General features: G+C 40.2%; 1 protein-coding gene across 5 annotated transcripts in view; it reads left to right on the top strand.

Annotated features, from left to right (window-relative positions):
• Positions 1 to 24,477, top strand: part of ADAM22 (ADAM metallopeptidase domain 22) — a 181,234-nt gene that overhangs the window by 99,463 nt on the left and 57,294 nt on the right. For all 5 annotated transcript variants that reach the window (XM_061585708.1, XM_061585709.1, XM_061585707.1 and 2 more), the window contains 10 exons: positions 1,415 to 1,478; positions 1,786 to 1,855; positions 5,544 to 5,614; positions 8,777 to 8,851; positions 16,000 to 16,071; positions 16,546 to 16,712; positions 18,642 to 18,726; positions 20,046 to 20,136; positions 21,593 to 21,644; positions 23,960 to 24,059. In XM_061585708.1, the coding sequence (XP_061441692.1) occupies positions 1,415 to 1,478; positions 1,786 to 1,855; positions 5,544 to 5,614; positions 8,777 to 8,851; positions 16,000 to 16,071; positions 16,546 to 16,712; positions 18,642 to 18,726; positions 20,046 to 20,136; positions 21,593 to 21,644; positions 23,960 to 24,059 (847 nt within the window). The remainder of the gene's footprint in view (positions 1 to 1,414; positions 1,479 to 1,785; positions 1,856 to 5,543; positions 5,615 to 8,776; positions 8,852 to 15,999; positions 16,072 to 16,545; positions 16,713 to 18,641; positions 18,727 to 20,045; positions 20,137 to 21,592; positions 21,645 to 23,959; positions 24,060 to 24,477) is intronic.

The raw sequence follows: 24,477 nt of genomic DNA, 5'->3' as shown, positions 1-24,477 counted from the left end.
GATCTTTAAAATGCAAAAGGTTAGGACAGAATTTATCAAATGTATTCACTGGGAACTTTTGATGTGATCAGTGAAGCATTGACTATTGTGGGATATGCCTCTCCTGTAGCCACAGTTAAAAACCAGTTTGTGAACCATTGATTAGGGCAGTCTTATTGAACCCCATAAGAAAATTCCTAATTCTGTCAATTGACAGAAGACACAACAAATATATTGTCACAGAATGGAATACTGTAGATGCTTAGGAAGGAAAGGTCTTCTTAGAGCGTTGTTCTAGTGCTTGTAAAATGCCAGTATGTGCAAACTGCTCAAGCAAGCAAGGTGTTCTCCCTGGTGCTGCCCACTGCTGGCGAATAGAAGGTGTTGCCCACTGTTTTGTTTAATGATCTGAAACACAAGGTGATGGTGGCAAATATTTTAGACAGGAAGTTTTGCATGGCAAAGAATTCCTGTTTTTAACACATTCTTTAATTTTAACATGCACTCCAAGAGGAAGGAGCTCCAGTCAGTGCATGGAGCTCACCCGCTCATAAGTAAAGATGACGAGATGACTGACCAAGAAGTGAACTGATTTTCTTCTGCAAAAATGGAAACAAATTGGTTAATCAATCTACTGAGCCTATCTGATGGGGAACTCTCCCCCTCCTCACAAATTCTCTACCTCCAAAGCACCCTCCTCTACCATTCCTCCCCTGCCCCACTCTCACTGCCAATCTCCACTGCAGTAAGCCTTTCAGTTAGTCCAAATGGCCACCACTTTTTTCAGTTCTGATGTTCTCCATGTTGTGTCAGGATGGAGTAGGAGGGGAGGAAGAAGGAAGGCAAAACTCCTTCCTCCTCCCTGCTGTCCACTACTGTGACCATTACTGTCCCCAAGAAGTTTGGGGATAGTGCTTGGGGGTTGGGGTGGTCTGGTGGGAGGGCTTCTGGGGACAGGGGAAAGGCAGTTGGGAACCCTTCTGCGATCTGGATATTGATCTGAGCCGAAGGAGGATTTGGAGGCAATTAAAAGCTCACCTCTCCTTTGAGGTGGCCTTGTAAGAAGCCCAGAAATTCATTTCCAACACGGGCTTGGGCACACTTCACCAGTATCGCTACTTACAAGGTTGCATGGTTGCTTAACCCCAGAATGCAAAGGAAGGGAATCTAGGACTGCTGCTTTTTTGTCCTCTTTGGGTTGTAGTTAAGACCACATTAACTATGACAGCCCAAATCAGGGATGGGGAACCCTCCAGATGTTGGTGGTCTCCAACTGCTATCAGCCCCAGCATCTTCCATAACAATGGATGTTCCAACAATAGCTGGAGGGCCACAGGTTCCCCATTCCTTGTGTAAATAAATCAGAGATTGACGTTTGTTAAGGACAGATTATTCCAGGGCAAATCAATTATGACATTTCCCTTATTTTTAACAGTGGCATGTTCTGTGATGGAAATCACACGTATCTTATTGAGCCGGAAGAAAACTACACTTCACAGGTAAGTAGAATTTCGATAACTGTTTGGTAACTGGAATGCAAATATTATCTACAGGAAGCATAGTTCACAAAGGTTTTCTTTACATCTTTAGTAAACAATTGAGAATCTTTATGTAGGTTTCAGGTGAGTTTTTGAACAGTCAGAACCTTGCATCAGAAAAAGGGTGCAAAATTTTACAATTCCAGTTAATTTATGTTGCTCAACTTTTTAACAGATGGAATTTAAGAACACCCTTTGGTGCTAGAGTAAAGTTCCAAGAGAGTTTATTCTGTATTGATTTACTAAATTTAGATGTTCCTTATTTCAGGAGGAATTCCATTTACACTCTGTTTACAAATCCAGATTATTTGAATTTCCTTTGGATGACCTTCCATCTGGTAGGTTTTTAAAAAATATATATTCTTAGCTTGGCCTTCTTTGTTGCATTCATTTTGTAGTTAATCATTTGTGGGGTTTGATTTTGTTGTTATTTTTAATTTAAAGGCAGAAGAAAATAATCTGCTATTCTGAACACAGGATTAGGAAACAGCAAAACCCAACTTTTGTTTTACTCTAATAGAAAAGATCCTGCTCCTGGCCCTCCAGATGATATTTTTGGCAGCTGATATATTTCTGTAAACACATTACTGCTTACATCTCTTTAGATTAAGTTTAATAAACAAGAGCTTTCCATAAAAAAAACACAGAAGCAGATGCTGAAGAGCCCAACAGGGTGTTTTCAATGCATATCTTCAATTCTGTCAGGTTTTCCTTTTTATGAATTAGTACGTTTCCTCTCTCCCCCCACCCTTTCATGATCAGTTTATTCAATCCAGTATTATTGTTTGAAAGTAATAGAGCCCACACAATGCTGAAGGAGTATTGTGGTGCTGCTTTCAGGCATGACATGTGAAAGCATGCTCCTGGATGAAGGGAGGGAGGAAAAATCCTTGCTGCCACCAATGAGCCTGTAGCTGGGTGGCTTCGGTCAAGCTTACATGAAGTTGGAGGGCAATTAGAAACTCTGAGAGCATTTCCATGCCTTTTCTTCTACTTTTGCTTATTTATTTGTTTCTCCCCCTTTATCCTCCCAACAGCCTTGTGAGGTAGGCTCAGCTGAGAGAGAGTGACTGGTTCAGGGACACCGAGAGGGCTTCACAGATGTGTAGGGCCTCGAATCAGGGTTTCTCTGGTCCTAGTCTTTAATCTTTAAAATGCTGCATTTTATCATGACGCCACACTGCTTCTTTTTAAAAGTCAATATGTATTTTTTTTCTTGTTTGTCCCAGTTGCTTTTTTGTTGCAGAGAGACTGCATTTTCTAAGCAGCTAAATCATCACATTTTGTGCCTGACACAATCAAATGCATCTCTCTGATAATACATGCTTAGCTTTTGTAATTGAAGTGTAGATTATGGCTGTGCAAGTGGTCATGGATTTATTCTGGGCGGAATTTGTGATGGAAACAACACAACTCTTCTCCCTGCCTCTTCTCATAATGATAGAAGTTCTATGAATATGAATAGATTTCAAATAATGCATTTTTTTAAGCGTTAAGTTAAAGAAATTGTAACAATCATAAAAACTATAACTATCTTTTAAATATTCTGGAATTTTCAAAAGTGTTTAGCACAATTTGAATTCTGAAAAAATATTTTTAAAATATTTGTGCAGTTGTACCATTGTCAAAGCTATGAGTAAGCAATATTATGGTGCATTTAGGCCGATAGAAACACCTTTTGGGGAAGCCTGGAAATATTTCAGTGCCTATGAAAATGTTCAAAGAAGGGAATATTACATTGCAGATCTGGGTGAGGAACCTTTCTTTCCTGTTGGACCCAACATTCCTTTGGGGATCATCTGGCAGGCGCAATGGGCAGCACCAGAGCCAGTGATGGACAAGATGAGAGTCAAAAGTGGGCAGAGCACCCCTTTTCTCTCTCTCTTTCTGCCATTCGCTTTTCTCCCTCGTGGCCAACCACATGAAAATTACCTTTTTAAAGTACTAAGAATCACCTGAAATTATGATGAGGACCATATGCGGTCCTGGGTCTGCAGATATGTTTGTGTACAAAGCTGCAGTTTGTTACATAAAAGCTGCCATTTTTCACTCGCTGTCTTTTAGAGACAGTAAAATCATTTTTGTTGTTGTTTGTTTACCCCTCCTGGGTCAGTTTTAGAAACAAATGGGTGATGATGTTCTTCTTGTTTTTCACAGCAAAATCTGTTTATATGTTCATTCAGATAAGGACATTTTGTCTTGTGGTGAAATGCTGAGATGATTGTTAAACAAGCATTTTATCCTGGTTTTGGTTCTGTCCTCTCTTCATGCTGTTAATATTTATCTAATCTTATCTTGTTCAAATGCTGATATAATTGGGCTTTGATCATCCCTGGCCCAGGCTACAGTTCTCCACAGACTTGCCTGGGCATAAGTGCCATTGATGTCAGTAGGACTAAGGGCTGCTGTTAACAGTACACATTTCTTGCACTCCAAATACTTCATTGTAGGAAAATGGATGTGAAGAGCTGGTTGACTGCCACTGCTAACTATGCTCACAATAACATACCACCCATAACTACAAAATAAGTGGTGGAGCAGGGAGGGGGATCTGTGGTCCTCCAGATGTTGTTGGAATTCCAACCCCTGTTGTCACTTACTACTGGCAACATTTTCTGGGACTGATGGGAAATGGAGTCCAGCAACATTTGGCAGGCCACAGATTCCTATCCCTGTGGTAGAGACACAGTAATATTATGTTCACATAGATGAAGCTGTTGGAAGCTGACACTATATAAAAGGCCATCAAGCTGTGTTCAGAAAAGCAGGTGTGGCTGTGTTCCCTGGTGAAGTAGAAACTAGCAGAGCTTGGAAAAGTTACTTTTTTGAACTACAACTCCCATCAGCCCAATCCAGTGGCCATGCTGGCTGAGGCTGATGGGAGTTGTAGTTCAAAAAAGTAACTTTTCCAAGCTGTGGAAACTAGCAGTAATTCTTGGAGACCTTCCTTTGTTATCTCTGTGTTATCTGTTTTTTTAAATCCGCTTCTAAAATATTGATATTAAGAACGATAATTTTCTTACTATTTCCTTTCATTTGTCTATATTTCCTTCCAAAATAGCAATATTTCCTTTAAAATGACAAATATTAATATAAGGGTTTTTTTGTGTGAAAAATACGGATCAGTAAAAGCAGTGGCTAGCAGACAAAGAACAAACTTGAATCAAATGAACTCAAAGTAAATTCCACAAACCCAACCCCATTTTAGATAACATCATATACAGTTTTGCATCATAAGAATCTGACATATTTTCACTGCCTGTATAGAGATGATACTTTAAAGGTGGTGGAGGGCATTTGCAGGGGGAAAAGAGGGTGCTCTGGAAACTGGATTGGACTACATAATTATAGGAGTACCTTTGCCAATCCAATTAATGCTCTGGTGGGTCCTTATGCCTTTTAAATTGTCATTTCACACTGCAGATACATAGTTCATTTCCTAATTAAAGATTGCTTCTGTTGAATACTGAAGGTCACTCATAATTAAATTTTAGTTTTAATTCTTTTAAGCTTCTTTACCTGAATGTCGTTTGCAATGTCATCTGATTCTTTAGGTGTGGAATTTAGGATACTGGCCAAAGTCTTAAAGCTTACACAATATCAGATCTCCCCCTTTATTTATTTTATTATTTAAATTTATATTCCACCTTTCCACACAGTTTATATTCTACATTTCAATCTTTATTATTTAAGTTTATATTACTTAAGTTTATATTACAGTCTGTTTTTTAGGTGTGGAATGTGGGATCTCTCGACATCAGGCCTACATAATATGAGATCTCTCCCTTTATTTACTTCAAGTTTATTTTAAGTTTATATTCAAGGCCACCTTTTGTGTGGGAAGGCATTCTGAAGGGTGAAAAAATATAGATGTTGCTTTAATTTTGAGCCACTCATGAAATGCTTAGAAAACATTGTTTTTGTTGTTGAGCCTTACTCACCACACTTGCTTCTTTGTTCTGTTGTTGAAAATACATATATTTTATTGACTAGTGTTAGACTAACTTGAATGTGTATTCTATTTAGAATTCTGGCACATGAATACCACATCACCAAAATTTGTTGTGAAACCAAGACATAAAAGAAGAAAAAGGCAGGTATGTCCCCATATGTTGACATTCCACACACATCTCTTTAAAAAAAAGGCATAGTGTTCAGTGAATGAGGGATTCTTTTCAGAAGTGTGCATGGGCTTGAAGACCTCAATAACATTCAGGACTATATAAAAAGAGACACCTGAATGTTCTGTTTGGGCATTATCCCCTCATGCAATTAATATCTCTTGAATGGAAGACTTGGACTGCATTTGCTGGCCCCGCACCTGCACATTTGAGGGAAAGTCTGAAAAGGGAACCCTGTGTGCATAGGCTCCCCCCATGGATTCTACATGTATAAAGCATGCATGCATGTATAAAGCAGGCTGTCCTTTTCAGAACTTCCCCCCCCACAAACTCATTGTGTGACAGGATGATGTCCTAAAAGGCCTATGCTCATCTTAAATTTTGAAGGAAAAAAACCTCTTTTTAGGAGGAGTTAAACCTTTAGCTGTCTGTTTGCTGCCCATCACAAAAAAGGAACGGCTTCATTTACTTAGATTGGGATGGGGAGCCTTTGACTCTCCAGATGCCATTGAACTTCATCTCCAGTCAATTCCAACCACCATGTCCAATTGCAAGGGACTATGGAAGATGTAATCCAACAGCATCTGGAGAGCCACAGGTTTCCCATCCCTGACGTAAAGCATAGTTTCTTTTGACAAGCTCTAGGATGCATTTTTCTCCCCATGTAAGGTCACATCCACCCAGCACATTTAAAGCACGTGGCTTCTCCCAAAGAATCCTGGGAACTGTAATTTATCCCTCAGAGAGCTATAATTCCCAGCACCCTTAACAAACTACAGTTCCCATGATTCTTTGGGGGAATCCATGTGGTTTAAATGTCCTATGTGGATATGACCTCAGAGCTCAAATGCATAGTTCTTTGTATATAAACTACTGAAAAAGATTTAAATGAACCTGGCAGTCTGAATTTTAATCCACAAACATTATACTTTAGTGTGATATGTAAGAGCGTTATTGCTAGGAATGTGTTCGGGGGAAATGTTTGAAAACCTCCATTTTCAAATAGAGCTTTAAGGTAACTTCTTGATTTTCTCTGCCTTAGTTAATAGTCACTTTTAACCATAGTTAAACTAAACTATGGCTTAAATGCAAACATGCAGTGTGCTGGTGCACGCTGTTGAAATTGCAGGCATTTTGCTCTTCTCCCGCTCCTGCTACTACCACGCTGCTGGGAAACAAGCCATGGTCTGACTTAGCATTATGTCTGAATCCATGCTCATGGTTTGTTTCTCTTCAAATAAGTTACATTCTATAGCTAAGATTTGTTCTTGGCTTTCTGATGGAGGTTTGTTGATTGTGGTTTGTAGGAGTGAAAAAAAGCATAATCCCCGGTTCAGACATAACGTATGCATGAGAGGGGTGAAGCAATACAGCCCAGTAAACTGTGAAGTATGGCTTACCATGAAAGGTAAACTGGGTCAAAGAGGCAAATGGAGTGGTCATATAGAAACTGTATCACCTGTGTCATTTATCAGAACTTCACTGCATCAGAATGGGAGAGAGCTGCTCTGCCTCAACCTTGGGTCTGCTTCAACCTTGGGTCTGCAGATGTTGTTGGACTACAACTCCCATCATAGCCAGCTTAGCTTATGGTCAGGGTTGGTGGGAGATGTATTCGTAGAACATCTGGGAACCCAAGGCAGAAGGACACGGTTGTAGACAACACAGAGTTGCTCTGGATCTACTGTATCATCTGCTTTCCCAGAAATTCAATCCAAAAAAAGAAGCTGCTGCGTTGATCTGTGCAGCGAGAGGGTGGGAAGCAAGGAGGACTACATTTGCCTGCTACACTGGCTGAAAACCTTCTTTCTGCTCCATTCTGCCAGTGCCTGTTTAAGGAGTATTTGTCACTTTACAATTGAGACACTATTCCCCTCTCTAAGTGTGAGCAGTAGAGGCTAGGGTTGCCAGGTCCATGGCCTGAGACTGATCCTGTATCTTTAGAAGAGAGAGTCAGCCAAGTGCAGGTGTTCTTGCAACTCTGTAATGGGAAAAACCACAAGGTGGAATTCTCCCTTCCTCCTGCACAACTCTTAAAGATACAGAAGACCTCAAAGATACAGGATCAGTGTCAGGCCATGGACCTGGCAACCCTAGTAGAGGCATATTTGGTGGGGTGGAGCCACCCTCCTAACACCGATGTCATTGATGCTTCTCTGGATGGGGCTTTGGCGAGGTGGGGCAGAGTGTGGGGTATGCACTTGCACCATCAGGACCACTGGTGATCAATCTAGCAGTCCTGCCGGTCTGTCTGTGGCCCGACCCTGGCCCATCCCCATCCAGGTAAGTAGAACAACACTGGTGATAGGAGGGCAGCTCTGCCCCACCACATGTGCCACTACTGAGTTTAGAAGAAAACAAGTTATGTGTGTGTTCCTCCAGAGGTAGCAACATGGCTTAGATTTCATGTTACTGATACAGCTTCATGTTAAGTTTGTGTCTTTAGGAAAGATGTAGCATCAAGCTGAGCTCCCAAGATGTTCTCTGGAGCCTATGTGCTCTTTGACGTTTCTGATGTTAACATTATTATTATTATTATTATTATTATTATTATTATTATTATTATTATTATTATTATATAATGCTATTGCTAGTACTAGTACTAGTACTATTATTAATACTATTATTTATAACAACAATAGAATTTATATTCTGCCCTTCCTCCCAAAGGAGCTCAGGGCAGCAAGCACATCAACAAAATAATTTAACTAACAAACAAGAAGCATTCTAAAAACAGTTTAAAAACATTCTAAAAAAGAGTTACAAATAAAAACATTCTAAAAAACAGTTATAGATAAACATATTATTTCATCCAGTAATCTCTGGGTTGGTTTTTCTGTCGAAATATCACACTTTGAAGGGAGTCAGGTAGCAAACAGTATCTTAAAGCAAAATTTGCCCATTATGTTTCTTCCAGAGTTATATTAGAATTAGATTGCTGGCCTCTTTACAGTATATCAGCCAAACCCTGGAAGGCATGGCATATGTTCCTTTGCTAATTTGATGCATGGAACTACTTTTAAGGGCTTTCAAAATGAGGCCACAATGAAGGAAATAAATTCATCTTGATGTGATCAGTTTATTAGAATCAGATACTTTGCCATTTTAAATATGTACAGTTTCTTACTCTTCCTGCAGGTCCGTCAGAGTCCATATAAAGCTGAAGAGGAAACAAAATATGTTGAGCTAATGATCGTAAATGATCATCTAATGGTGAGGTTTACGTACTGGACCTTTTTGGAGTAATCAATAATGTATGCATTGCTTTGCGCCTACAATAGATTAACAATAAAATGCCTGTTGCAAAATGATTCTAACTCTTTAGCAGATGTCATCAGAGTGAAGTCTGAGCTATTTAAAGTTATGCCTACAGTGGCTCAGTGAAACAGAAGGAAATCCAGAAAATAACACCGTGCAATCCTATACATGTCTTCTCAGAAGAAAGCTCTGTTGAGTTCAATGAGATTTACTCCTAGATAGGTTTACGGCCATAGAAGATTTCAGTTTTATACAGAACAATTTACATTAATGTTTCTTCTACATTATTATTTACTGAATATCATATTTTTCACTATGTAAATTTATCCACAAAGTTTGAAAGAAGTTATAACTGTTGTTAGAATCTTCCCTAGTATCTACATCATTTTTGAAGCCATTTCTTTTACAGATATTCCTCAGGTTCATCAGTTTAGGGCCAAAATAAACTGCTGTTTAGTTGTCTTTTTGCACTTAACAGGCAGAGTTCTTGAAAGTAAATAGCAGCAGCTTAGCATGTGTATGTGTGTGAGTGTATGCACCACATGTGTGAGTGAGAGAGAAAGATTTTCATCAGATTCACCATGATTTTCATCAGATCAACAGCAGGGGATGACAGTTAGCCCTTTCCTTCCTGTTGTGATCCTGATAATCATCACATCCCCTCACCCATGGCTGCTTCTTGCATTTTTAAAAACATGCACCTGAAATGAAAACATTTATTTTATCTTGTTTATTATTGCATTTATATCCCACCTTTCCTTCAAGGAGCTCAAGGTGGCATGCATGGTTCTCCCCTCTCCCATTTTATCCTCACAACAACCCTGTGAGGTAGGTTAGGCTGAGATTCATTTCTAGTTTGGCCCTTTAGATGGCTTTGCAAGAGAATTAAACAAATTCATGGAACATAGGTCTTAAGAACATTGGTAGCTCTGATAGCCAAACAGAACTTAACTATGGTCATACAAAGTAGACTTTTGAATACAAGATGTTAAAAAGAAATATCGGGGCTGGCTGTCACCTTCATGAGCTGCTTGTGAATTTCCCAGAGAGACATCCGGCTATTCCCTGCTGCAAACAGGATGCTGGGCTAGACAGATTTGGGCACAAGCCAGCATGGCTATGAAGCTCATGATTTAGTTAACAACAATCAATGGTTCTTGAAGATAGTGGTGATTGGTCAAGGTATTATTATTATTAAATGTATTGCCAGTAGGCCGCAGGGTGGATCACAACAATGTAAAATACATTATTAAAGCAGTTTAAAACAAATTGCATTCACAACTAGAGAGGAGGGTATTAAAAATATATATCTTAAATGTCAAAAGACAGGATAAACCACTTCCCCTTCCCAATAGATCACTAGTTCCCAACCTGGGGGCTGTGGCCCCCAGTCCCCCCAAGTAATCCTCGCGAACAGTAAATAAATTAATATTTTTTTTTAAAAAAAGTCTTCGCTCCCTGGGCACTGTCTGCTTCCCATTGCAGCTCCAGATGACATCTCCCCCTTGCTCCAAACGAGAGGGGAGTCCTTTTGCTGAAGTGGCAGAGCATCTTTCAGGCATGCCGAGGGCAGGTGTCTGCCTATAAAACATATGGCAGATGCCGAAGGAGGTTGAGGGTGGAACTACCAGGAAGAAGAGAGGATTACTATCGCTGACTACTATCTTCACACTGCTGCTGCTGATGACACCCTTGCTCAGGACGAGAAGAGAGGGATTTTTGTCAAGCAAAAACAAGCAATGCTGCAAGGAAAGGCTGCTTACCCCCTTCCTTCCTGGCAGCCAATCTGCCTGCCTTTCTTGGCTCCTGCTTCTCTGCCACCTCCTTTAAAAAATTCTTATTTGCGAGGCCACCCAGATCTCACCTTCAGCCCAGACAGAGCCAAGGAGCAGTGAAGAAGCTCAGGACTAAGTGTGTGCGCCAGCGTCTCCCCTTTCTTTCATCTACACTTGCCCCCCCATCCCTCTCTCCGAGATGGTATGGCAGTTGAGGGCTTCCCATGTGCCCAAATGCATGCACGCCTGCAGATGCTTGCAGGAGGGACAGCTGCGTTTGGGGGTGTGTGTGTGCTGATCTGTCCTCTGCTCCACTCTCATTTCCCAAGTGCACGCTAATCAAGTCATCAGTTCTGATGATCATCCCAAGGCCTAAGAGCACTAACCCCTCCTCAGTCTATCCACCCTGTTGTCTGCAGGGCACAATCTAGCATCCCCATCACCATCACAGGTTGGCTGAGGCTGGGGTTTTGGCACTGCAACAGAAATGTATTTATTTGTTTAATTATTACTGCAAAGATAGGTCAGGCTGAGAGACTGTGTCTGGTCCAAGGTCACCCAGTGGGCTTCCTGGTTGTGTGGGAATTTGAACCTGGATCTTAGTCCAACACTGTAACCCAGTGGTGTTGGGAGACAGGACTGTACAACTTCAGACTGTGTGTGTGTTGGGGGGGAGGGAGATACCAATTTGATTGGACCTTTGCATTAAGACAAGAAATCAAACCCTCCCCCCCCCCCCGTCTGCAGGGAGCTTTTTATAGAAAGGGATATTTGGAGGTGTGATTTTGCCGCGTACCATTTTTTCCAATTAACAGAGACTAAAATTACGGTTAGCGTGGGGGGGGTCATGACATTTTTTTGAGCATACAAAGGGGGTCCCATACTCATAAAGGTTGGGAATCACTGCACTAGATCAAAGAAATAATACAAATAAACAGAGGGGCGGGCAATTTTAACAAGCACAGCTGTTCAAGCACATGGTTTACCCAAATTTGGGGGATGGGGAAATAATACAAAGATAAGGAATGAATGTGTTCTTTTTCCAAAATGAACTATAGAAATTCTCCATGCTCATTGAAAAGTCACACAGAATGTGTGGCAGAGCCACCCCACAGACAGGATTGATCCAAATTAGTATCAAGCATTATAGACCACAGTCCTCCACACTTTTCCTCATTGGTGATTCTTGTTTAAATCCTTGAGTTTCACTCAAGAGTAAAAAGGGGATTGATGTTGCAGAGGCCTTCTTGTACAAGCTCTATTCTCGTGCACCTCTTCTTCTTTTCTCTGAGTGGAATGAAGTGCATGATCTATTTAGGCACTTAAACACACACACACACAACTTTATCCAAGTTATTACATAAGATGTCTCTCCATGGAATAAGAGGTTATTGATTATTTTCTTCGCCTCCACAAGAAACAGGAAAGAAGGTAGTCATATTTTATTGAATGCACTTTGAAAGAATTTGCTCTCCTTGCATTTGTGCATCTATCCAAACTGGAGGTCGCCAAGGATATATATATATAGTTGCGAACTTTAGTTTTGCAGCCAAAAGCAAAGGCAGATCTCAGCATCTGACTCCGCAGCAGCTGTTATTTATGCAATTATAGTCAAATAATGAAAAAGCTACCAGAAAAAGGAAGAGGCAGAACTCTGTTGCAACTAAGGGACAAGTTGTGTAGCTGGAAAACTTTCAGTACCATAAGAGTTTATTTCTGTAATTACTGTATTGACTTTCTACTAACAGAAAAGATGCTCAGGGCGCTATAGAATATAAACAGTGCAATCCTATACATGTCTACTCAGAAGTAAGTAACACTGAGTTCAGTGAAACTTACTCCCAGGTAAGTGCAGCTTAAAATGGCTAATATGAAGAATAAACATTGCTATATAGATAAATATATATATAATACTATAAAAACAGCAGCAATACTACTAAATAATAATAATAATAATAATAATATATTATTATTATTATTATTATTATTATTATTATTATCTTTATTTATACCCCGCCATTTTTCCAAAACTGGAACTCATGGCGGCTTCCAGATAAAAAATACATATAATTAAAAACATACAAAGTCTACATTAAAATAAGATTAAACTATTTCCAATATTAAAACCATACACACATATAGCTAAAAAGTTCAAACTAGTTTAAAAATGATATAATAGACATTAGCAATGCAGCACCCTTCACACCCTATCCTTAGCCTTCAATTCCAAAGGCTTGTTGGAATAGGAAGGTCTTTGCTTGTCGGCGGAAGGACTGCAAGGAGGGGGTCATTCTTACCTCCCTAGGAAGGGAATTCCAAAGCCTAGGGGCAGCTTGGTGGATGAATGTCCACATTCTCATACTTCCACAGATTGTTTCCCTGCCCATGCTTTTTGGTCCTACATTCCTTTTCCACCAGATCTCCCATATGCCACAACCCCTTTTCCAGTTCATAGAAACAAATAAGCTCCATTCATATGTTACTCATATATAGGGCACTCACTTGGTGATATAGGAATGGGACTGTGCTGCTGGTCCCGCTCCTGACACCACATTCCTGGGCTAACTGTGCCCTCAGTGTCCATGGGATGAGCACCTGACATCTGCAAATAAATCCCTATGAATGAACAGCTGCTTGCGTGTAGGGGCTCAATATGATTGGGATACCCAGTTGCACAGGCATCCTGATGGCGTGGAACCCTTACACATAAGCAGTGGTGGGGATAGCTTGGGGGCACGGCGGGCAGTGCAACCCTGCTCCTTCAGTAGGTAAAGGCCCTACACACTAGTAATGTGTGAATAGGGCTATATATAGTGTGTGGGTTTTCTGGCAGCCATGTGAGATTTGGAGTCTTCTGATCATAGATGGCCCTTTGTATCTGTTGCCGAATCCCTTCAAAGAAAGAGCCACAAGTACAACAGTATTTTTTGCAGTTATATTTTGGTCACAGTTGTGGGATGGAAAACATGAGAATGAGGTCTCATCAGCATGATACATTTATTTATTTAAAATATTTCTATCCCGCCCTTCTACCCTATGATAGGGCACTCAGGGCGGCTTACAAAAATAAAATCAAGCATGTACATAATAAAATTGTAAACAGTAAAATCACAAAAACATTAAAATAAATTAAAATACAATTAAATACATAAAATACAATATATATATATATATATGCACACATACACGTATATACATATATATAGGGATTGGTACTAAAGGGACTACAAAGGTAAAATTAACATAGAAGGCATAAAATCAGTGTCAGGCTCTACCTTCAGTCCCTCCCAAAGGCTGTCCGGAACAAGATCATTTTCAGAAGTCTCCAGAAAACCAACAGGGAGAGAGCAGAGCGAACTTCTTGGGATAGAGTATTCCAAAGCTTTAAAGCAGTACCTTACATTTAAAGCAGTACCATACCTCCTTAAACGGTCATGACTTTCCCCCAAAGAACTCTGGGAACTATATTTGGTAAGGGCGATGAGAGTTGTTAGGAGACACCTATTCCCTTCACGGAGCTACAATTCCAAGTGTGGTTTAACAATCCCTCTTCTCAGGGAAGTCTGAAAATTACAGCTCTGTGATGGGAACAGGGGTCTCCTAAAAACTCATAGCACCTTTAACAAACTACAGTTCCCAGGATTCTTCAAGGGAAACCATGACTGTTTAAAGTAGTATGATACATCAATGTATGATGCACATGGGGCCTGAATGTCACATTTCCCAACATGTAGATAAGGGACATAGTTTTGAATCCTGGCTTTTTTGTAGAAGAACAACTTAAAGATTTGCTTGCAGGAAGTTATGGTTAAGTTTGTAAAGGGCAGGAAGGAAAGGGAGGGTTGGGTGGAATTATATACTTATCTGTTTGTTTATCCTTGAAAATTTAATAAAACATTTTTTTCAAAAAAGAGATTCACCTGCAACAACAGCAACTGAATCTATGGGCTACTTTCACTGTGACAAAATTGTATGTGGAAAGTAGTTGACGTGTAGGAAATAGCATGCAACATACATGTAGGTTGCAGAGTGATGATGGCCATATGAGTTGTAAGCTATTGCTTACGTTATCATATTTTCTCCATCTTTTGGGAGCTGTTGAAAACAGTTACAAGTTGTATTGTTACTTCTTTGAGGCATCTGTTGTTGTTATTTTAAAGCATGTTAAAGTATACAAGGCCTAGTTATAATGTTTAAGACAGGGTAGCCAGAACCCAGTCACATTAGAAAACTGATGGACATGCTTGCATATTTAAGACATGCAGGTCCCAGTTCCTAAAAAACTTGATAGATCAAAACTAGAACTTTGGATTGAATCCTGATAAACAACTTGGAGTATTGAGAACTGGTGTCAGGGGGCATTAGAAGAGTGAAGCCTGCAAGAAATTATTGCAGCATGGAATGCTGTTGTTCAGGATTCCTGCCAACCCACTCCATTCCATTCCCTCTCTCCTAGTTTTCTACCCCCACCTCCTAGTCAGTTAGTATTGCCGACTTGGGTGCCTGCTGGGAGGAAGGGTGGGATATAAATGAAATAATAAATACATAAATAGTATTCCATGGTCAGTAAGTATGATCAGTCCTCATTGGAACCTTCCCACCCCCAGCTTTAGGATATTCCCACCCCCAAATATTTTTTCTACTTTTGCATCTTGGAGTTTTCCCAAACCTGCTGATATTTGCATGGGTGGTGCTTTTTTGGTCATACATGCAATGGCACTCACAACCTGAACATTGAAGATAAAGGGAATAATTAGTAAAGAGTCTCCTTGCTGTTAATTTTTCTAATAAAAATAAGAACTGATGCACACTTTCATTATAAAGAGGAATTTTACTGAGATATCAACATGAACATGAATACATGCAGTAAAAAAATTCAACATGATGTACTTCAACTTTGTATTCCGTGTTGGCATTTAAACACCATTGCTTTATAGAGATTTGCACAATCACATCTTTCTGCAAGCATAAATAATGTCACGCTGGTGAGATCACATTTTGAGACACTGAAATGACATAGTTGTTACTATCTTCCCATCCTAGGCACATATAAGCTGACCTGGTATGATATAGGCTCAGGGATGCTAATCAAGTTACAAATTAGAGCTATACTGTCTGTTTGCCTATCAGCTTTGTAGAATGTACTTTCCATCAATACTTTGGCTTTCAGGGTAACAGGGAGTTAAGATAACAATACTAATGTTTGAACAGATTGCCAGTAATCCATTTCCCAAAGTCACAGGAAAGCAAGCCTTTGATAAAGTAATTTCTGAATAGAAATTGTGTTTCAAAAATGTGTTTAGAATTTGTTTGTCTTTTGTTCCTCAGCTGAAAAAGCACCGATTATCGGTAGGCCACACAAACAGCTTTGCAAAATCAGTAGTGAACATGGCCGATTTAGTAAGTATAATTTACAAGCTGCTAGTCCTAGATATAGTTGTCAGCCTTATCACAGGGATGATAATTTCAAGTCAGAGAGACAGATAACAGCGCTGTATTTACTCATCAGTGTCAGTTTTGCCTGACACTTAAGTGTGGATGACTGAACCACAGAAGTCTCAGTTATTTCAATAGAACCGTTCCTGTATGTAAGATTACACCTGTGTTTAAATATGTTTGTGAATCAAAGCTTACATGAGTTTTGAAGCACATCCCCTTTTGAAAAAAAAGAAAGACCTTTAAAGTATATTCAGATATTTAGCCCTTGTTCATATTGTGTTTTATCCTGTGTGAAAGGAGATGGCAATGATCCTTCACTAATGTAATGCCATTTATGCTGAACATTTTCTTAACTGCATTGGGGGGTTGTTATAAAGAAAAAGAGGCAAAATTTTCACTGTTACTTGGTAACTGTTCATTTTGTTAATGTGCTAGATTTATAAGGAACAACTCAACACCAGGATAGTCTTGGTTGCCATGGAGACCTGGGGTACTGATAACAAGTTCACCATATCTGAAAACCCACTGGTGACTCTGCGTGAGTTTATGAAATATAGGAGGGATTTTATCAAAGAGAAAAGTGATGCAGTTCACCTTTTTTCGTACGTAATTTCATGTTTTGTTACCATTTGGGGTGGTGTAATTTGAATCACTAGTAGTGGCTGGCATGATCTTACATTAATCTAATCTGGACATAATTCTAAACTATAGTTTACCATTACATGCATGAGCCTTGGGGGTGTGCACTCTACTACTTTCCCCTCCTCATGATGTTGGACATGGCCTTGAGGTGATCAGAAGCTTTCACTTCCATTTTTAATTCTGTGGTTTATTTTTATGTCCAAACTTAAAACTCCGGTTAGTCTTAAAAACAATTTAAGGAAACAAGCCAGGATTAGAACACTGAGGTTTGAAGTTAGCTTGTTTTCCTAAACAGTAGGTAAAACTAACCACAATTTATCTGTGTTCAGATTTATTAAGTAACTTTGGGTAACAGCCACTCTAGAGGAGAAGAGAAGTTTGAAGCTTGTTCATGTAATGCTTTGGTTTACATCTGAAGGTAGCCAAATATTTTGTGTCACATCCAAATGCACTGTGTCTTGTACTAAGCTTGGCCAAAATGTACTGGAATGGGCATCCTGAATGTAATGCACCTTTATTTTATTATTTATGGTGTCAATAAAAACCTTACGGCCATTTTAATAAACCAACCTCAAACAGCAATTTCTGTAAATTATGCATGTTTATAACCACTTTCTGCTACAGTACATCTTGGCATATTCTGTTTCTGAGGACAAACCTAGACCAGCTAGATCAGTTTGCTTAAGCTCGGGTCACACAAAGCAGTGGGAGAGTCCCAATATTTTAGAGTGAAAATGGCTTGCTTCCCTGCTGTCTGTCCATTCAGATGCTTTTCTTTTCAGCCAAGCTTCTCGATATTGGAAGTTATCTTGGCTAATAACAAATGTTTGGAGGAAAATGATATGGGGAGGTTAGGAGTGGGCACTGGGAGAGGTTTGTTCCCCTCAGTCACTTTTCCTTTTTGCTCTAAAAATTGCTCCCGACCCCTACTTTATATATTATTAGGGCAAACCCAGGTTTAAACAAGCTGTCTGCCACCGTAAGCTCTTCTCTGGCCCTGAACTGTTGTGTTCCTCTGCCACTGACTATTTTCAAAAATGTTACAACAGAGACGAATGACATTTTAAGTGTGGTGGAAGTGATTTGAACACACACTATTCATAGAATCATATTCTGAGGCATTTGCTTTCAAGGCAGTGAATGTGCTATTCAATCCACATCTACTGCATTTAAAATGTTACCACAGTCTTTGTCCGATGCCGTCTTTGGTGCAGACTTCAGATGAGACATCTGGAAAGTCAGCAAGGGCATATCCTAACCAACCCCTCTGATTTGTCCGTCAGATGCTTAGGCCTAGATTATCTGGGTACTACTCTAATATCCTTGTGCCTTATTTTCGAAGGGAGTAAACGCGGCATAAGAATTGAGCTTCTCTTGTCTGTCTTAGTTGTCTTACACTTTAAGGTTAGAGTTCACTAATCTTGTCCTCAAGGTAGTTTTGCCAGGATTTTGTGTGCCTCATTTCAAAGCACCTGAATTCTACAAGCAATATTAAATTTGTGTGAGCCTCTTCTAACCTGGTGCCCTCCAGGGATTGATGGGAGCCAGCACGGATTGATAGGAGTTGTAGTCCAAAACATTTGGAAGGCACCAGACTGAGGAAAGCTGATCTGTGCAGATCATCTCTTTTTAATTCTTTTTAGTGTTGTTTCACGCTCATAGTGGTTTCCTTCTTATGGCTATTGCTTCCTACTCTCCCTCCCTGCCTCACCTCTAATCAACTGTGTTGAATCAGAAGTGGGAACTTTGCAGACAGACATAGAATTCTATCTCCTGTTAAGTGAAAGTATAACTCTTTCCATTAAAATCCTGTTTTTTGTGGTTGAAATTATTATGATTTCTAAAGTGCTACTTGTTTTTCTCATTGTTGTTTTTGTTTCTTTTTAAAGGGGGAGTCAGTTTCAGAGCAGTCGCAGTGGGGCAGCCTACATTGGTGGCATTTGTTCGCTACTGAAAGGTGGTGGTGTAAATGAAGTAGGTCTATAAGACTCTAGAAACACAAAAGGACAGACAGAATTAGTTTGTCAAAACCATTTCCAGTCCAGCTTCCATTACATGATGCTTTGTGAACGTCCATGTTAATAGATTCCCAGAAGCAATCTCCACTGACCCAGTTGACATGTCACAGTAAACTATAGTTAACAGTTTACTATGAAAATGAAAGAGGATTCTTTCACTTCTCCCCATTAGCTCTGGGAAGAAACAGACTATTATTCTGTTACATCTAAACTAGGGATCATGGTTTGTTTTGTTCCAAGAAACCACAATAGGCAGCCAAGGTTTGTTTGCAGCTTATTGATTATGGTTTATTAGAACAAAGCATGCCATGTTTCCTGGTGAGGATGTAATGCAAAGCAGTAATTGTGGTTTGTTTCCTCTGCGCATGGGCAGGGAGGAATGAGACTCTTAGGTGTGACCCTAGTAACCAATTAACTATGGTTTAGTGCAGAGGAGGGCAGACTTTAGGTTTGTGAAATCTGTTTTGTTTTTTACTGGAACTCTGAGATTAATCAGGTGCAAAAGATATGCAATTAGAATTAAAGAATTCTTAGCCCAGGAATTTGTTTTGAATACCAAAACTGAACGGAGGTCCCAGTCCTTCCACACAAAAAAGACTTTGAGTAGCTCCACCCCCACCCCAGCTTTTTAAATTTCAGAAGTATATTTTAGGGGGAAGTCATTTTGTTGTTGCCATTGTTAAGCAACTGGGAGTCAGGAATCTTCTTCAAATCACCCAGAGATCTACCAATAGACCCCAATTTATCTTCTGCCCGTCCTGGTGCACTGTGATGTGCTCCAGAGTTTCCCATGGGTGCAGAAAAGATGCACTGACCCCATAAATGGCCTTTCCTCTAGATTCTTTCTAGGGTGTTTTTAGGTCTACAAATAGGGAAAAACTATAATGATCTAGAACCTGAGGAGAGGTTGGAGCAGGGGGTTGGACGCAATGGCCTTATAGGCCCCTTCAAACTCTACTATTCTATGATTCTGTGATTCTAGGAACATCTTGCAATGGGAAGTTTAGGTTAGGTAGCCACTGTTCTTGAGCCTGGGAGTTCCTTCGCATGTGTTAGAGAGTGTTATCAGTGCTGAAGACCTGATAACTACATCTTGTTTGCAAAGATGGGGAGGCTTCTTTTAAACCCCAAGCTACAATTTGCAGGAAATAAATGGAACAGGTCTTTGCAGTCATCTTTTGCTTCAGGACAATTATTTTGATTTGATTATAAAATAGGTTTCTTGAAAGTTGAATTTTCCTCTCAAAGTAATTGCTGTCTTGTTTTGTTTTTCAGTTTGGGAAGCCAGATTTAATGTCAATTACATTGGCACAGTCTTTAGCACACAATCTTGGCATTTTCTCAGACAAAAGAAAATTGCAGAGCGGTAAGGAATTTGACTAATGGTTTCCTCTTTTAAAATGTTGCCTCCCCCCCCCGGGGGGAAGACATGTTTATTTTATTTATTTTTTATTTATTTAAAATATTTATAAACCACACTTTCACCTGAAATCACAAAGTGCTATACAGACTAAAAACACAAGATTACAATAAAAACATCAAATTACATCAGAAAGAGCTGGTTGGCAAAGAATCTCAGATTTGAAGGGCCAGTCTAAATAATACAGTTTTTAGAAAATGTTTAAAAACAAGTAGGGAAGACTCCGCTGAACCTCTGTCACCAAGGAATTCCACAGGGCAGGGCCAGCAACGCTAAAGGTTTAGCACCTGGTAAAGGCCAGTCAAACCTCAGGGACATGTGAGACCACCAACAGTGCCCCATCAGAAGCCCTCAGCGATTAAGGCAGAGCTGGAAGGTCCCCCCCCACTCCTATTCACAATGGGAAGAAAGCTCCCATTTGTGCCAGTGAGATTCTTGGTAATTGGTTTGTCTCTACATTTCCCCTTTTCTCTTTCTCAGTCATCTTAATTATATATTTCTTTTCGGGGGGAAAGGAAACTTGCAATGATGTTTGTAGGAATCCATCTGAATTCTCTGAAAATGACCTTTTGTTAAATAAGGAATAAGATGTAGAATCAAAGTTTTGGCCTACCCAGAATCAGTATGAGCAGTTTAGTGAACATACTTAAAGAAAGCTAAATACATGTGAAAAATCATTTTAAGCTTACAGTACAGTATTGGCTGAGGGAGAACGCTGGCAAACCTACTTGCAGTGAATCTTAAAAGAAAATTTTTGAAAGCTTTGGATCAGTGGCATTTACCCCTTAAAAATTAAATTTTAATCTGTCATCTGACTTGTGATAACTGTTGCCACTGTGGTAGACCATATGCAAATTAAATACACATCTTTTGGAAGAGTAAAAAAATCTTGGTAATTGGTTTTGCTCTACATTGAGCAAATTGTAGGGTATCAAATCCCAAAAGGAACTCTTGAGAGCTCCTTTAAAAGTTTCAGAGGTTTGTGTGGATAAGACGGATGTCAAAATTATTATCAATTAAGTGCTGCAAAAAACAATAAGTAGTATCTTATGGGGGGAAGTATCACCCCTTTCCCATCAGATTGTTTTTATCAGATATAAGACATGACAACAGTATTAAAACTTAATTTCTCAATACATGCTTTTCTGAATCAAATGTATGAATGTTTGTTTTACAGTGGTCAATTTTCATAGCTTTTTGGAATGATACTTTTAAAGATGAGAAACTCCTTTACTCATTGTTTACACTGATATTTTAGTAGTCCTTTTTATAGGTATTAGAAGTACTGCATATTCTTTCCCCTTTCTTTAATTCTTATTTTTCTCCTAACATGTTTTTCTGTATTTCAATGAAATTAAAAAAAATGAGCTAGCATTTGATTTGTTTGTTTATTTTATTTTAGGTGAGTGTAAGTGTGAGGATACATGGTCTGGATGCATCATGGGAGACACTGGGTAAGAGGCTTCTTTTGTGAAACTTCTTTGCAGTGACAATGTGAATTAGCAGGTGAGAATGGAAGGTAAAACCTATACTGAGTAAACGGCATCAGATAGAGCCATGCACATGGAGCTGCTAACAGAAATGATGCACACTGTCAAATTGACATTGAGGCCTCATCTGCTCTATACATTTAGAGCAGTTTCATACCACTTTAAACAGTCATGGTTTTCCCCAAAGAATCCTACCAACTGTGGTTTGTTAACGGTGCTGAGAGTTGCTAGGAGACTCCCTATTTTCCTCACAGAGCTACAGTTTCCAGCATGGTTTAACAATCAGTCCCTCCTCCCAAAGAACTCTGGGTATTGTAGCTCTGTGAAGGGAATAGGAGTTTCCTAACAACTCTCAGCACTCTTAACAAACTACAGTTCCCAGAATTCTTTGGAGGATGCCATGGAGGTTTAATGTGGTATGATACTGCTTTAAATGTGTAGTGCAGATGGGGCCTTTGTGTGTGGATACCATCATTTAATGGTGTGCAGTCTTATTCACTCCAGTACTACAACAGCTGTTCGCAGTCTGAGAATTACCTTTATGACTGCAAGAGTGGTGTCATGTTATGCTCACCAAATGAAGACACGTGATCCAAAGCGGTTCAAGTTTATGTTCTTATAGATCAGGGATGTTGGACTACAACTCCCAGCACCCCTAACCACTGGCCATGCTGGCTGGCGCTGATGGGAGTTGGACTGCAATGTCTGGAGGGCCACGGGTTCTCCATCCCTGTTACAGATGATGCAAGCTTATGTTCTTGTAAGTGGCTGTAAAGGGGATTAGACAAATTCAAGGAGGACAGCCGCAACAACAGCTGTTAGCTGTGATAGCTGAATGGAGGTTCCAGGCTCAGAGCCAGTATGCCTCTGAATACCAGATGCTTTGAGGGAAGGCAGACAGCAGGTAATGGCCCCATTGTTCATGGGTCGATGGCATGGTCTCCAAGGCCGTGACAGAACCGGGGAGGGAATTACCCTCGATAGTGACCTCTGAATGACTTCACCACCCCACAAAGCCCCAAAGCCTGAAGAATCCATCTTGATGTCATCTCCTCAGCTAGAGGAGGTCATGCTTCCATCATCCTCAGAGTCAGAAATATCCAGCCCAGAGAGCCTGGTGAACCACAGTCTTCCTAATGCCATTTGAACCAACACTTGCTAAAGCAACGCTTACTGAGCCAACAATCATTAAGACTCCTTTAGCCACAAGAGGCTTCTCCCAGTGGAGGCAGAGCTATCCACATAGACTGAGCTGCAGCTCTATTTTAAGGCTCAGTATCGAGTTCTCTATCTGAGCCTGCTCATGTGCACATCTTCTGCATGAGTTCCACTTGCAGGTGTCCAGAACCCTTGCTTTGAAGTGTCATCTGGCTGTGACCAGCACCCACAACTCAACTAGAAGAGATTGTTGCCTTCATTTCCTACTTGTGAGCTTCCCAGAAGTATCTGTTTGCCCACTATTATGAACACTAGATGGATTCGTGGCCTGATCCAGCAGCATTCTCCGTATGTTCTTATGCAGAGCTAAGAGCAATCGGGCCAGTATAATGGCAGGATGCCAAGCTGTTGGGTGGCATTTTTGCAGAAGAATGTTTCCAGTTGCAAAAGGGGATGGGCCTTAGCTCAGTGATAGAGGATCTGCTTTGCATGCAGAAGGTCCCAGGTTGAATCTCTGGGGCAGGTAGGTGTGGTTTGGGGAAAACTGCTTTGCGGGCCGAATTTGAGCCCCTGGCAGGCCAAGTTTGGCTTATGAATCAGAGATTCCTCAACCCTGAGCTACATCAGTTTCTGTGAGACCATCTGTCTGGGTCTATGTATTCTTCTAGTCTGCCCGTCTTTGCCTTAGGAACAAAATATGACTAGCAATTGCATTTGCCACTTGGTGATTTTTTTTAAAAAAAATTCACATATTCTAAAACCGGGTACTCATTCCCTGCACGGACTTTGAAATCAGCTGGTTGGTCCTCACAGGAAGGACCATAGCTCATTGGTAGAGTATCTGCATTGTATGCAGAAGATTCCAAATTCAATCCCTGGCATCTCTAGGTAAGACTGGGAGAGACTCCCTATCTGAAACTCTGTAGAGCTGCTGCTAGTCAGTATAGACAATCTTGAGCAAGATGAACCAGTGGTCTGACTCGGTACAAGGCAGATTCCCATGTTTCTAAGCTGACAATCCTACCAACATTGTCTGTCCAATAATATGTTAAAATCTGAAGTAGTTCAGATCCCACTGACTATGTGGGTCATGAAATAATCTGCTTTCTCCTTTGATGCAGCTATTACCTTCCAACCAAGTTCTCCAAATGCGATATCGAGGAGTATAGTGAATTCTTAAAAAATGGAGGCGGAGCCTGCCTTTTCAACAAGCCTTCCAAGGTAATAGTAATTAGAAACAGAGGAAGGTAACATTTTGTATTGTTCTGCTCAGATTCTTTGCTCAGTGTCAGAACCTTATTGTTACATGTTGCCTTATTCTTTTAAACCAGGTGTGGGCAACCTGTGGTCTTCCAGACGTTGTTGGACTGCAGTTCTCATCATCCCTGACCTTTGGCCATGCTGATAGGAGCTGGACTCCACAACATCTGGAGGATGCCATGTTGGCTACCTCTGATATATACCGTCTGCAGAATTTAAGGATCTGGCTTTATGCTATGTGGACCTAAGTTACTTGGCCATTGCACATTGTTGAGACTATCTGCTCTTCAGAGCTTGGAAAAGTTACTTTTTTGAACTATAACTCCCATCAGCCCAATCCAGTGGCCATGCTGGCTGGGGCTCATGGGAGTTGTAGTTT

This window comes from Rhineura floridana, chromosome 10 (assembly GCF_030035675.1).
Source record: "Rhineura floridana isolate rRhiFlo1 chromosome 10, rRhiFlo1.hap2, whole genome shotgun sequence".
NCBI lineage: Eukaryota > Metazoa > Chordata > Lepidosauria > Squamata > Rhineuridae > Rhineura > Rhineura floridana.
Note: the sequence above shows the minus strand (reverse complement) of the source record. Positions and strands in the feature narration are given on the sequence as shown.